The sequence below is a fragment of the Pimephales promelas genome, chromosome 13, assembly GCF_988280905.1.
Source record: "Pimephales promelas chromosome 13, fPimPro1.hap1.1, whole genome shotgun sequence".
In the NCBI taxonomy this organism is placed as follows: Eukaryota; Metazoa; Chordata; class Actinopteri; order Cypriniformes; family Leuciscidae; genus Pimephales; species Pimephales promelas.
Genome location: NC_142781.1, coordinates 20785743 through 20799401, shown reverse-complemented (window position 1 = coordinate 20799401; position 13659 = coordinate 20785743). Strand labels below are relative to the sequence as shown.

The 13659-nt window shown below is 35.2% G+C and overlaps 1 protein-coding gene across 4 annotated transcripts in view; it reads left to right on the top strand.

Moving 5' to 3' along the window:
• The window catches only part of itsn2a (intersectin 2a), a 42564-nt gene that overhangs the window by 13162 nt on the left and 15743 nt on the right, over positions 1 to 13659 (top strand). For all 4 annotated transcript variants that reach the window (XM_089118592.1, XM_089118591.1, XM_039693276.2 and 1 more), the window contains exons 2-16: positions 577 to 637; positions 4727 to 4819; positions 5432 to 5495; positions 6055 to 6218; positions 6649 to 6840; positions 6975 to 7035; positions 8930 to 9072; positions 9193 to 9256; positions 9974 to 10111; positions 10201 to 10295; positions 11288 to 11583; positions 11996 to 12133; positions 12265 to 12405; positions 13314 to 13398; positions 13496 to 13635. In XM_089118592.1, coding sequence (XP_088974718.1) covers positions 631 to 637; positions 4727 to 4819; positions 5432 to 5495; positions 6055 to 6218; positions 6649 to 6840; positions 6975 to 7035; positions 8930 to 9072; positions 9193 to 9256; positions 9974 to 10111; positions 10201 to 10295; positions 11288 to 11583; positions 11996 to 12133; positions 12265 to 12405; positions 13314 to 13398; positions 13496 to 13635 — 1821 coding nt within the window. In that variant the 5' untranslated portion in view covers positions 577 to 630. The remainder of the gene's footprint in view (positions 1 to 576; positions 638 to 4726; positions 4820 to 5431; positions 5496 to 6054; positions 6219 to 6648; positions 6841 to 6974; positions 7036 to 8929; positions 9073 to 9192; positions 9257 to 9973; positions 10112 to 10200; positions 10296 to 11287; positions 11584 to 11995; positions 12134 to 12264; positions 12406 to 13313; positions 13399 to 13495; positions 13636 to 13659) is intronic.

Genomic DNA, 13659 nt, shown 5'->3' with positions numbered 1-13659 from the left:
CGTAACTCTCACCATTACTGGACTTCTAGATTTTTCCAATTGTTTAAATGAGCTCAGAGATCCTCAGTTGTTTTGGGAGTTTGTGTTTGGCTTTTGTGTTTGTTCAATCTGCCCATGAAGCACCAATAGGATTCAGTTGTGAGATGCAGGGCTAGTTTCCCAGAAAGAGCTTTAGAGGGAAGACAGAAATGAACAATCGCTTTGCATTAGGCGAAAACTCTCTGGCACAATCAATATCCTGTTTGTGTGTGAGTGCGTGATGGTGCGCAGGGGATTGTTGTTATGGCACACAACATGATTGAGTGAGTGTAAGAGGAAAAGGGATAGAAACAATGGAAGAAATATTCAAAAGCAGCTGAGAAGAGATGCATCTCCCTTTGTCCAGTTTTTAAAAGCCATCCTTTCCATTCTCATTACTCTCTACTTGTTTCCTTCTTCCCATTCAATTATTTTCACTTGTTCACAGTCTCTTTCTCTTGCATCACCTCTATCTCTTCCCATCACAGCGTGTTCTCTGTTGCTCTTCTGCATGTAAAATCCTCCTCACACTCTCTCTCTCTCTCTCTCTTTCTCCAGATGAGTATTAGCCAGCCGGTCGAGTAGAGGATCCCTCACATCCCACCTGCAGTCATGAATGGTAAGAACACAGCTCTTTTGTGTCAAGGGCATGCCATTTCTTTAAATCCATTAACCCTTGAGTATTTTAAAACCCATTTGACTTGCTTCTGTGGATCACAAATAGCAGAATGTCCAAGCTGCTTGTTTCCACACAATTACAATGAATGGTGACCATGACTGCCAAGGCTTGAATTGAACTTTAATTTCAACCTGTTCCTCATACAAAGCTATCATATTGCCTCCTCTTGGAATATAGTCATATGGACCACTTTCAAGATCTGGTTATCATGCAATTTGTCTTTTTATTGGAGCTCGACTACTGGTCCACATCCAGTTTTATTATTTAGAAGCGAGCAACTCAGACAGTGTACTAAATATCTTCTTTTGTGTTCAGCAAAAGACTGTAATACGGGTTTGGAATAACATGAGGGTGAGTAAATGATGACAGCATTTTCAATTTTAGCTGACCAATCCCTTTAAAAGGATGAAGAAGTTATAAAGAATAATTCAGATGCATTTGGTTTGTGTGCTGAATCACTACAGCATAGAACATTAAGCAGACCTGTGCAAAATATCAGAGAAAAAAAAAATGGAATTCAGTATTCAGAGGAAATATCAGTCTTAGTGATGAAGTCGTTATCAAAAAATGTTCTTCTGATAAAAGAATATTTTTTAGATTCAGCACAGTGTTTGTATAGAACACACCCAGTTGAAAGTCACTAATGACTGCTTCCCTATTTATATAGGGATATGCTAATATTTGCTAAACTCAGTGAAGGATTTTGACAGGTTTTTTAATATATTTACTACACTTGCTCAGAAAAACACTTTAGAAATTGTATTACCTAATGCATTTCAGTTAATTCTGTTAAATCTGCCTCCATCACAGCTTTTTAAAATGTACAATTTAAATAAACAATTTTAAAATGTACTCTTGTGGCTCCATGGCACAATGGATCAAATTAGTTTAAAGGCACTATAAGAAACTTTGAATTAAAGCATCAAACAAAATTGCGTACAGAAAATGTAAATTTATGTCCAAAAACTTGGTAGTATACCTACTTGTTTGTGAATGAAATCTGAAGAACCAGTTTGCTGTGGTTCACGTCAGCTCTCGCTGATGGTTTAATGAAATATTTATCTTAAGATAAGCTAGAGAAAGAGATCAAGTAAAGCGATTAAAGTATGTTTAATATCTTAGGTGTGTTTTGTAATGTGACTTTAAAGTAAGCCTTCGCAAAATTCAAGCATTTCAATTTAAGCAACGATTTCTCACTTTTAGAAAATCCAATTTTCAGGTCTATTTGTTAAATGCTGCATCAGGGTGGTGGTAACAGCGGGGAAGCTGAGGCTGCATGTTTGAACACTAGTTGGTTTCTGAGATCAGTCATACAGTATTTGTGTAACGGCTAGTGTATATTTGATGCTAAATAGCTGCTAAAACATCTCGAATAAACAGTGAGGGACATTTTGGGCATTTTTTGGAATAAGTTTCATGTGTAACGTTAGGCCTATGTGCCGGGGGGGGGGGGGGGGGGGGGGCTTATTTTGTCTCTGCACTCATTCATTTATTTGTGTGTGTGTTCTAGTGGCTAATCCCATTAGCGCTTTTGGGAAAGAGTCGCCTCTTCACAGTGTAATTAACTTGGAAGTGCAGTGCACTGTTGAGAAACAGATATTGTTTGTTTATAATGTTTGGTATTTTTGGATGCAAGGACATTTTCTATGCTTTTGTAAATGAAATGCGTGTCAGTTGGTATCTCATTTGCATGGTTGTTTCTGTATAAGTGCTAATGCTAAATAAGCACAAAAGCAAACCTGATACTTCTTTAAAACAAAGAAACAGTTTCACTTACTTTAATTGCTGGATGGGCCTGAACAAGTAATAAAGCTTGATTACATGTTTCACTGTGTCGCCTGGAGAGATTTAAATTTCCCAAAGGTGCACCTGAATACACCATCACACACCCCTCCCCGATTCCCACATTGACACACTCCGTTGCCACGTTTCAATGTTAGGAGAATTGTCTTTTAATATATTGTAAAAAGTAAAAATAAGAAATAGTTGGTTTAGTAATAAGGACAATTTTTTTTGTTGATGTAAACTTATATAGCCAGGTTATTTCAGCCATATTAAATTGTATTTCTTTTACTCGGGACAGTCCCTGCCTCATGAGCTGTGTCCCAACAATTCCCCCCAAATGTAAATACAGTATGTCCCTGATTTTAGCTTTTAGACTCAATGACTTCAAATTTACCATCCTCAATGTCCTTGTAACTCCTTGTCACAATAGGATGACATTTTAGAGAAGGAAAGCTGTTGCTTTGCTATTGCAAATTGTTTTAGAAACTCAGCCTACAATATATCACAGTTTCACAGTGTAAAACTATTTTTGAAGCTGTTCAGAAAACATTTATGTGAATGTTACGTGGGTGCTTAGGCTGACCACAACGTACTAGAACATTTTCATATTACTTCTTTTATAATCAAAATCTCTAAAACCAGGTTTAAACATCCATCCACTTCGGGAAAAGCAAACAACTTGTTAACTTCTTTAAAGAAAGAAAACCAAAGAAAACTCGAAATAAATCCACTCTACATAATCAAATCATTCCAAAAAAATAGGACAAATGAAATCAAAACCGAGGCAATCTGTTAAAAACACACAAAAAAGAAATCAAGTCACATATATCATAACACAGAAATAATATACACGTTTAAATAAATAAACACTTTAAACCCTTAATTTCATGTCGCTCTGGTTACCGAGGTTCCCGGGAACGCTCGATATCTACAAACACACACACTTAAAACACCTACACACTCTATCACACGTGACGTCTTCCCCGCATGAGTTTGGTGCATCACTTAAATTAGTCCGTGCTTGTCCCCCTTAAATATGTGCAGTTCCTCCCCCCACCCCGGTTAACCAGAGCTCAATGCCACATCAAGGTGCACCATCAACAACACATTGATTGTCACACCCCGTGACCCGCTTCATGTAAAAATTAAATAACGGCTTTTATAAGACTACTGATATGAATGGAGTCATGTGGGTAAACGTGATTTCAAACATATGAAAGAACGGTTAACTTCTTTAGAAATTTATCTTTTTTTAATTTAAATTTCTGAATGCACCTAGTTTGTTCAAGGTTGGACTAATTGATTCTTTTTTGTCATAAAAAGTTGTTCTATTTTCCTGAAGATAAGGCTGCTTATCTAAAACGGTCAAATCTTTTTTATCTTTTGGTTAATGGTTCTAAATTTCCATAAAGAAAGACATCCCATGAGTTCACAGACCTGCACTTAATTAATCATGTTGGCCTTTTTCTGAATCTCAGCACTGCTGACAATGCAGGAAACTTGAGCTGAAAGTACTGTTTGTCCTCCACAGAGAGAAAGAGAGACTGAGAAAGAATAAATACTGTAAGTGGGTGTGTTAACATTTGTCCCTCCCAATCCATTTATTAATATAGAAAGATGTTTAATTAGCAATTATTGTGACATAGTTAGTATATGCACTTTTTTGTTTATATAAATGTGCATAACGTAGGTATGAAAACAATGTTTTTGAAATCAGTTTGAAGCAGAACAATGTGGTCAGAGCTAATATTTAGCTGTATTTTTCACATTTTTGTCTGCACCTGTTAAGAGCAGTGCCAAAAACACCAGCAGGTGATAAAAGGCTCGTCTTCAGCACTCTCTGTGTGAAAGCTGTGTTGAGATTGATCCACTTTGAGCATGTTAAGTGGCAGACGTGTTAGTGGGCACTGGCATTTTAGATGGATCTTCACCTGCTGCCTCTGAAATACATCATGGTGTACAATAATAATACTTAATAATTATTTATGGGGCAGTCATCCCTTTAAATTGTGCAAAATATGCAGCCTCCCTCACTCCCTCACTGAAGTCAGACAAATATTTCTAATGCCTGGATCACACAAGCAGCCCTTGTCAAAGCAACAGACAACATCTCACAGAGAACTGGCAGGAACTTCAAGACCCAGAAAGTAGAAAAACAACAGCTGATCTAGGAAGAGATTTGTGAAGACAGAACATAATTATCTAAAATCTCGTTCACTTTCTCTGTCCCTCTCGTTTTCACAGGTGGTTTTACTATCTGGGCTATAACTCCAGAAGAAAGGGGAAAACATGACAAACAGTTTGACTCTCTTGCTCCCACTCTGGGCTATTTGTCAGGTAAGACCACACACATACATACACTTCTGAAATGTTTGGTGTAAAAAAAAAAAAAAAAAAAAAAAAAATTAAAAGTTTTTATTTTTTTTTATTTTTTTTTGTTAAGGAAATGTGTACTTTAATTGAGCATCGACACATTAAATTAATTAAAAGTGACAGTAGAGCTATTTATAATTTTAAAAACAAAAATTCTATTTAAAAATGAGTACTGCACTATTAAACTTTCTATTCATCACAGATTCTTGAAAAAATATTTCCACAAAAATATTAAGCAACACAACTGTTTTCAACTCGTATACTAATAAGAAGTGCTTGAGCACCAGATCAGCATTTCAGAATGATTCCTGACAGATCATGTAACACTAAAGACTGGAGTAATGGCTGCTTAAAAATCAGTTTTCCATCACAGGATCACATTTAAAATATATAGTAATAGTAAACAGTTCTTTTAAGTTGTAATATTTCACAATATTACTGTTTTTAATGTATTTTCGATCAAATAAATGCAGCTTTGCTGAGCATATATAAGACTTCCAAATAAAAACAAATATTTTGAATGGTATATTCTGCCCTTATGCAATGCACATCATTTTATGTTTTATTTCATTTTAGGAGATCAAGCACGAAAGTTCTTTCTGCAGTCTGGTCTTCCCACAGTAGTCCTGGCAGACATCTGGTAAGAGTACACGCACGTACACACACCCTTAATGTACATATGCGTTATCCAGTTTTTCTGTCTTGCCCTTCCCATTTCTCTCCCAAATAAAGGTATATTAAATTTGAAAAGCATGTATGATTTTTGACTCCACTGTCTATCTATGTGCATACAAATAAACTGCACATGTATATATGTCTGTATAGTTGTCTTTTCTATGGCAGAGCTGGATTTATCATAATAGTGTTGTGAAATGAATGTGTGTGGGACAATTGTAGCCACATACCTCTCCTCTCCTTCCTGTCTGTGGTTAGTCTACTGGTGTAAACACTGTCGCCCATCCACAAACAGGATGTAGATTTACTGATGCAGGATACAGAAAGTTTGATTGAGTTTATAGCATTTGCTTGTTCTAAAACTTTCTTGTTCATAAATAAATATGTTTGCACAACAAAATTCTGAGCCAAAAATAATGCTTCTCTGTTATTATGCACCAACTGAGTTTCTCTGTTGGGATTGTAATAGCAATTAGTGCACTGTAAGCCACTTTTGATGAGAATGGCTGCTTCCTTTCTTTCAGGGCACTGGCGGATATAGGAAAGGATGGGAAGATGGACAGATTGGAGTTCTCCATTGCAATGAAACTAATTAAACTGCTGCTGCAGGGTCAGCCCCTCCCATCCAACCTGCCAGCCATCATGAAGCAGACGCCTACCCCTGTTATGACATCATCATCACGCTTTGGTATGAGTTGATAGCTGGTTATGTAACGTCGGGTGAGGTTTGTTTGCTTTGTTGTTAATTTGTTGGGTCTTTTAAAGGTTGTGACTAGGATAATGCTGAAATGAAGACATATATTATTATTTTTTCATATAAAATCTCAGAAATCAGAAATTTAAAAAAATCTAAAACACATAACAAAATGACTAAAACTTAAACTAAACGAAAACTGAAAAACTGAAAATATTAAAATAAAAGCTCATTCAAAAGATTAATAAATACTATAATCATATGTACTACTTGTATATATTATTCTGTTTAAATAAATGAAATTGTCTATATATATGCAGTACTCTATATATGCAGTATCTGTAAAAGATATGGTTCCAATAAATCTTCTAGAAATTATCTCACATAATGTCTCTGTCTTGAAATTCTGTCTGTTTTATTTTAGGTATGGGTTCCATGCCAAATCTCTCTGCCATGTCAGTGATGCCCATCCGAATGCCAATCCCCCCAGGCCCTGCCTTGACCCCTTTGGTCCCTGTGCCCACCCTGATGTCAGGACCACTGCCACAGATCCCCAACTCTCTCAGTGTGCCAGCTTTACCTAACGGCAATGCAACTCTCCTCACACCAGTACCAGGTATCCTGAATTCATTCACATGCAACATTTGTGAAACTATGAAAATTTTATGCATTGATTAACTGCATAATCTACAACCCAGTTACAAAGTTTGCACGTGTTTTAAAGTATTTTATTTTTTTTTACCTTTTCAGCATTCCCAGCCACCAGTGGTTTGAGTAAATCTCACTCGCTCTTGGACCTTGGTTCTAGCAGGTGTGAACCCCAAAGTTCGCAGAAAACGCCCATGTTTGTATTGGAATTGGGTGTAATATCTGTTGCATGCAACTGTGTGTTTGTTTCAGTCAGAGCTAAAAAAAGACAGTGATTTTCTTAGAACCGGGCTTGTTTCACCAGTATTAGAAGTTTGTAGTAAATAAGAGTGTGTTTGCTGACAGAGTCCTTGGATAGTACAGCTGTCTGCTTGTATCTTAATTGGATCTTGTTAGAGTTCCTCCGAGAGTCAACCAACCTCCACGTGGTGGTACAGAAGCATGTAATAAACCCTCTAATACCTGCTCAGTGCCTGTTTAAAAATGAATTTGGGTCTAAGGCTGGGCAATAGATTGAATATACACAATATATTTGGGATGATTATCCTGGTGATATAAAATTAAGCAACATCATGTACAGTACTGGTCAGAATTACTTGCTCCCTTGGTAAACAAATAATACAGAATCTCTCCAGATCCTTCAGATCAGCCCACTCATTTTCTATAGGGTTCATGTCTGGGGACTGGGATGGCCATTCCAGATGCTTGGTTTTGTGCTCAGTGACCCATTTTTGTTTTGATTTTGATGTTTGTTTTTGGATCACTGTCCTGTTGGAAGATCCAAACATGGCCCTTTATAAGATTTCTAGCAGAGATTGTCAGGTTTTTATTTTCTGTCTGTTATTATTTGATCAAATCCATGATGCCATGTATCTAAACAGGATGTCCAGGACCTCTGGCAGAAAATTAGGCCCACAGCATTAAAGATACAGCAGAGTTTTTCATTTTACACATGAGGTACTTTTTTACCCTGTATGAACCAAATCCATAATAAGTGTTTGCGGCCAAAAAGCTATATTTTTTTTGTTTCATCTGTTCAATGAAAAGTTAGATTTTTGCTAATTTTTTAAAATAAAATATCAAAAGGATTAACAATGCAGAATTATTTTTACAGCCATCTTTGATCACATTTACCAAGGGGGCAAATAATTCTGACCACCATTGTATATCACAATTCTTTTAATGCACTTTTTTAGGCGTAGTTTCAATGAAAAAAATTAAAAAAGTCATTACTAAGAAATATTTATAAAAAATTGTTCATAAATAAAATATCAAATAAAATATTAAATGTTTTAGTGAAAATATATGTAGAGAATAATCAGAATCATAATTTCACTCTAACATGTTATTTAACTCATATCTCACACTCTCTCCCCCTCTCATCCTGTTATTTTTTTATCATTCCAGCCAATGCCAAACTGCAGAAGGCAGCTTGAATACTATTATTAGTGTTATCTCAGAATATTAAAATATCCGTAAACTGTCAGCAGTGAGTTGGAATACTGCGGAATTGCTCATAATTATGAGTTTTAATTAGATTTTAAAACTTTAAAAAATTAAAGTTTTTAAAAGATTTTAAAAAATTAGACTAGATTTAGATTTTAATGGTCCCGGTAGTGGTAATTACTACCCTAACAAGGATTCAGCAAACCTTGCTCAGACATATAAATGATTAAAAGGATGTTGTCACAGCAGAATCTCACAGCACTGGAGGAAAAGCTGATCTTGCAGTTAGCCGGAAACCAATTGTCTAATTTATCATGGTTCATGAAAGGATTATATTAGTTTTAATGAGCAGCTGATAAATGGAGCTCATTTGAAAATAATTCTACATGCAAATGCAATTTCTGAATTAAAGAGTGCTGTACAAATAAAAACTGTCAGGAATTATCTAAACACATGCATGATTTGGAAAATCAATATGATTTATATTTAGCATTAGTTAGCACATTCAAGGATGTCATAAATGTATTAATTAGGTGCAATACACAGTAATGTTTGGAGTATTAATAAGTACATTTATTTACTAGAGAAAATATAATTCTAATTTCCCACAGTTCTAACTCTTCCTCCACCACCTCCCTTGCGAGTAACTCCCCCAAAATGAGCGCATCTGATTGGGCGGTGCCTCAATCGTCCCGTCTGAAATACAGGCAGCAGTTCAACAGCCTGGACAAGCTGATGAGCGGATACCTGTCAGGTGAGTGTGTGTTTTAGATGTCACCAAGCTGAGGGAATGGCAATGTTTGCATATGATAGTGTATAAGCATCTCAGCATGTGTGTGTATATACAGTAACTCTTTAGTGTGTATCTTTGAAGGTCCCCAGGTCAGAAATGCCCTCACAGCATCAAACCTCACGCAAACACAGCTTGCCACCATATGGTGAGTTCACAAAATACTGCACTCGCAATATACATTTCAAGAAGAACATTGCTTTGTTGACATAATTTGCATGTACTTCCTTCCCCCTATTTGCATGATGTATATAATTCCTTTCATTTATACTGATTTTGATTAAAAAAAGAATATATATAATATACTGTATATAAAATAATAGATAAATAAAGACATGTAATGTTTGACTAGGATGATTTGCAATAATTTCAATACTGATTATATAATATAAAAAATATCATATAAAACACTATATCCAAATGCAAAAAAATCTAAGCGTAAAAATAGGCTTTATTTTATATGATCATTATTGATGTACAGATTTGTATGTTTGTTCATTACACTTTGATTTAACTTTAAGTGGGAAAATGAAACATTTTTCTTTTTACTTTAGTTTTGTTTAAAGAAAACTTTATTAAACTGTATTTTTGTTTCATGCATTTTTATATGAGATAAAAAAATAAAAAAATGCCAGAAACTTGATGAAGACCCCTGCATTAATCGCTTGCACACATTAAACTCTGGATCACATTGTATTGCTCTAGTCTCATCGATGTGTTAAACACCCACTCCACAGTGTTACGTCTGCTGTTAGGTGTTATTAATTAATTATTAATTAATTTATTATCTAAAATGCTTCCAGGTTAATCAAAAATGTGTGTGCTTGTGCATGGCTATATGTACAGAATATATGTCTATCTTCAGGACTCTTGCTGATGTAGATCGTGATGGGCAGTTGAGAGCAGAAGAGTTTATTCTAGCAATGCACCTGGTGGAAATGGCCAAGACTGGGCGGCCTTTACCTCTGACTCTACCTCCTGACCTTGTGCCACCTTCACTGAGGTAAGACACACACAGACCCGCCCACGCTGAAATGAGCAAGTTATGAAGGAGACAGTGTTGAATTACGTGAGTGTGTGTTTGTTTTTCAGAACAGCGAAGTCATGTGATCTGCTGAACGGACCTGTTCCTCTGATTAACACAGAACTGATTGAGCCAGAAAATCCACAGAAAAGCAAGAGCTATGGTATTTGCCATATCTTATATATACTGCACATGATACTGTACATAATTGTGATCAACAGATTATGGGGGTTCAATATATTGCTGATATACAGTATATAAATGCTGTAATTAAAGATAAAAAAATTGTGTTGCATTTTAAACTTGGTCTATTATAACATGCATTTAGTATCATGTTAATGTATGTATCTATTTCATGGTGCTCACATTGTTCACAAGTTATTCACAAGTTAATAATAAGTTATAAGCTTTAAATTTATAGTACTACCGGTAGGTCAATACGACATTTAGCTGAATTTTCTCTTCTAAACCTTTTCAGTTTTATGCATATAAATATATAAATAAATTAATTCCTGTGATGGTGAAGCAAAATTTTCAGCATCATTACGTAACAGTGTTCAGTGTCACACGATCCTTCAGAAATCATTTTAATATTCTAATTTTGTGATCAAGAACTATTTCTTATTATTAATGTTGAAAACAGTTGTGCTGCTTAATATTTTTGTGGAAACCGTGATGTATTTTTTCTTTAATGAATATAAAGTTTATAAGAACAGCATTGATTTGAAATACAAATCTATTAAAATCCATTAAACCCATTAATCTATTAAAATATCATTTTGATATCGCTTTAATGCATACTTGCTGAAAAAAAACAAAAAACAAGTATGACCCTTTCTTAATGACCCCAAATATTTAAATGGTAGTGTGTGCTAATATAAGCACACTTATGCAAATACACGCTCCCATTACAAACACACACTGTCCTTATTTCTACGCAGTATTGTAAATGATCCTTCTAAATAGAGCTGATTTAGCTGAACAAACAACTAAACAGTCTCTTCTGAGTTTGTGTTGAGATAAAATGCTGCTTTATGTTTACCTCATGATATAGTGTTTTTTTGAATATACATATATATATATATATATATTAAAATATTTTTATTTTGTTGAATTAGACACTTCTTACCTCACCTTTCTGTTTCTCTCTCTCAGTGTCATTGGAGGATAAACTGAGAGAGAATTTCCAGAGAGGAAATGCAGAGCTGGAAAAAAGACGTTTGGCCCTGCTGGAGGAACAAAAGAGAGAGGAGGAGAGAAGGAGAGAAGAGGAGAGGCGAGAGGAGGAGAGGAGGCAGCAGAAGGAGAGGGAAGAGAGAGAACGGAAGGAGAGAGAGACCCGGGAGATGGAGCTGAGGAGACAGAGGGAGGAGGAGAGGAGGATAGAGAGACAGAGAGAGCTAGAACGACAGAGAGAAGAAGAAAGACTGAAAGAATTAGAGCGACGTGAGGCAAGTGGAACACACAAGGGCAGACAGAGGTTGTTATTACTGAAAACAATATTACTGAAAAGCCCTTTCCACATGCATACATGTTTTATGAATACATTGTTAACTTGGATAGTCAGTTATTAAATCATAAAAAAATTATAATATTTAATTATTATTATTACAAATCTTAAAGCTTGCAATTATGACTTATGAATTAGTCTACTTGTATGCACTATTTCTCTATTGCTGCATTTCATTACACAAGCAAAGTAGTAAGTAGGTAATTGTGTTAAATAATTAGCATATATATTTAAGTAAGTGATAAGTTAACCCTAATATACACTGTACCAGTGTCCCAATTCTCATCCTTGGAAAAGGAGTGTTATTATGTAGAATATTCATATATAGTCTCCTTCTCTTATTGCTCTCTCAGGAAGCAGAGCGACAGAGGCGAATGGAATGGGAGAAGAGTAAACGAGTGGAGCTTCAGACACAGAGAGAAAAAGAGCAGAGCGACATACAGAGACTTAAGGACAGGAAGAGGAGTCTCGAGATGGAGCTGGAGGCAGTGGTCAGATTGTTATTTCTTCTTTCTATTTTTTCTTATTCCATTTACCTGTTCTCCATCCTGTCTCTTCTCTGTGGGATTTTTGGTTATATTACATTATAGATTAAAAACATTTCAGTCTTTTCTTCTCCTAGGGTAACAAGCATAAGCAGATCTCCGATCGGCTCCGGGACGCCAAGAGTAAGAGGCAGGTCCAGACGGCCGAGCTAGACCTGATCAATCAGAAGAGAGAAAGCAGTATTATGGATATCAACTCCCTACAGTTACAGTTTGAGGTATGTTGTGTTTTTTTTTTTTTTTTTTCTGTCATACATCGGTCATACTGTACAGGCATTGCAAGGAAGTCCATCTGGGAAAAACTGTTCTCTCGTTGTTCACAATATATATATATATATATATATATATATTTTTTTTTAAGAAATTAATATTTTTATTCAGGAAGTACGCATTATATTGATCAAAAGTGACAGTAAAGGCATTTAAAATGGTACAAAGGATTACTATTTCAAAGAAATGCTGTTCTTTTGAATGCTGAAAAAGCAGCACAATTGTTTTGATGATAATAATAATAACTGTTTCTTGAACAGAAAGGATCATGTGACACTGAAGACTAATGGCTGGTGAAAATTCAGCTTTGCTGTCACAGGAATAAATTATATTTTAAAATATATTAAAATAGAAAATAATTATTTTAACTTTTCACAATATTACTGTTTTTACTAGGGCTGTCAAACGATTAATCGCGATTAATCCCATCCAAAATAAAACTTTGTGTTTACATAATATATGTGGGTGCACTGTGTATAATTATTTTGTGTATATATATATATATATATATAAATACACACACATGCATGTATATTTAAGAAAAAATATTATTTATATATAAAATATTTATATTTATATAATATAAATGATATATAAATCTATGTACAGTATATACATGAAAACATGTGATACAAACGTGTGTGTATTCATATATATAAAATAATTATACACAGTGCACCCACATATATTATGTAAACACAAAGTTTTATTTTGGATGCGATTAATCGCGATTATCGTTTGACAGCCCTGTTTTTTTCTGTATTTTTGAGCTGAGTTGGTGAGCATAAGAGACTTCTTTCAAAAACATTAAAAGAATCTTACTGACCTAGCCTAAATAAATGTGTGTTTTTTACAGGAAATTCAGAGGAAGTTGAGTCGTTTTGGTCCTGAGAAGCAGCAACTGACAGACAGACTTCTACACCTAACCCAAAACAACTCAAGTGAGAACTCGCATAGACCTGAAGCAATCAATTTTACTTGTGTCCATTTCATCAATCTTGAACCCGACACATTCTCTCTATCTTTTCCCCCTTTCAGGTCCTTTAATAAATGATGTGAAACAGAGTGTGTGCGAGAAAGATCTGAGCTGTCGGAAGCTGAAGGAGCAGCTGGATGTTTTGGAGAGAGAGACCACTGCTAAACTCTCACAAATGGAGCAGTACAACAGAGAAATCAAGGTCACCGGCTTCTCTTACATTCCC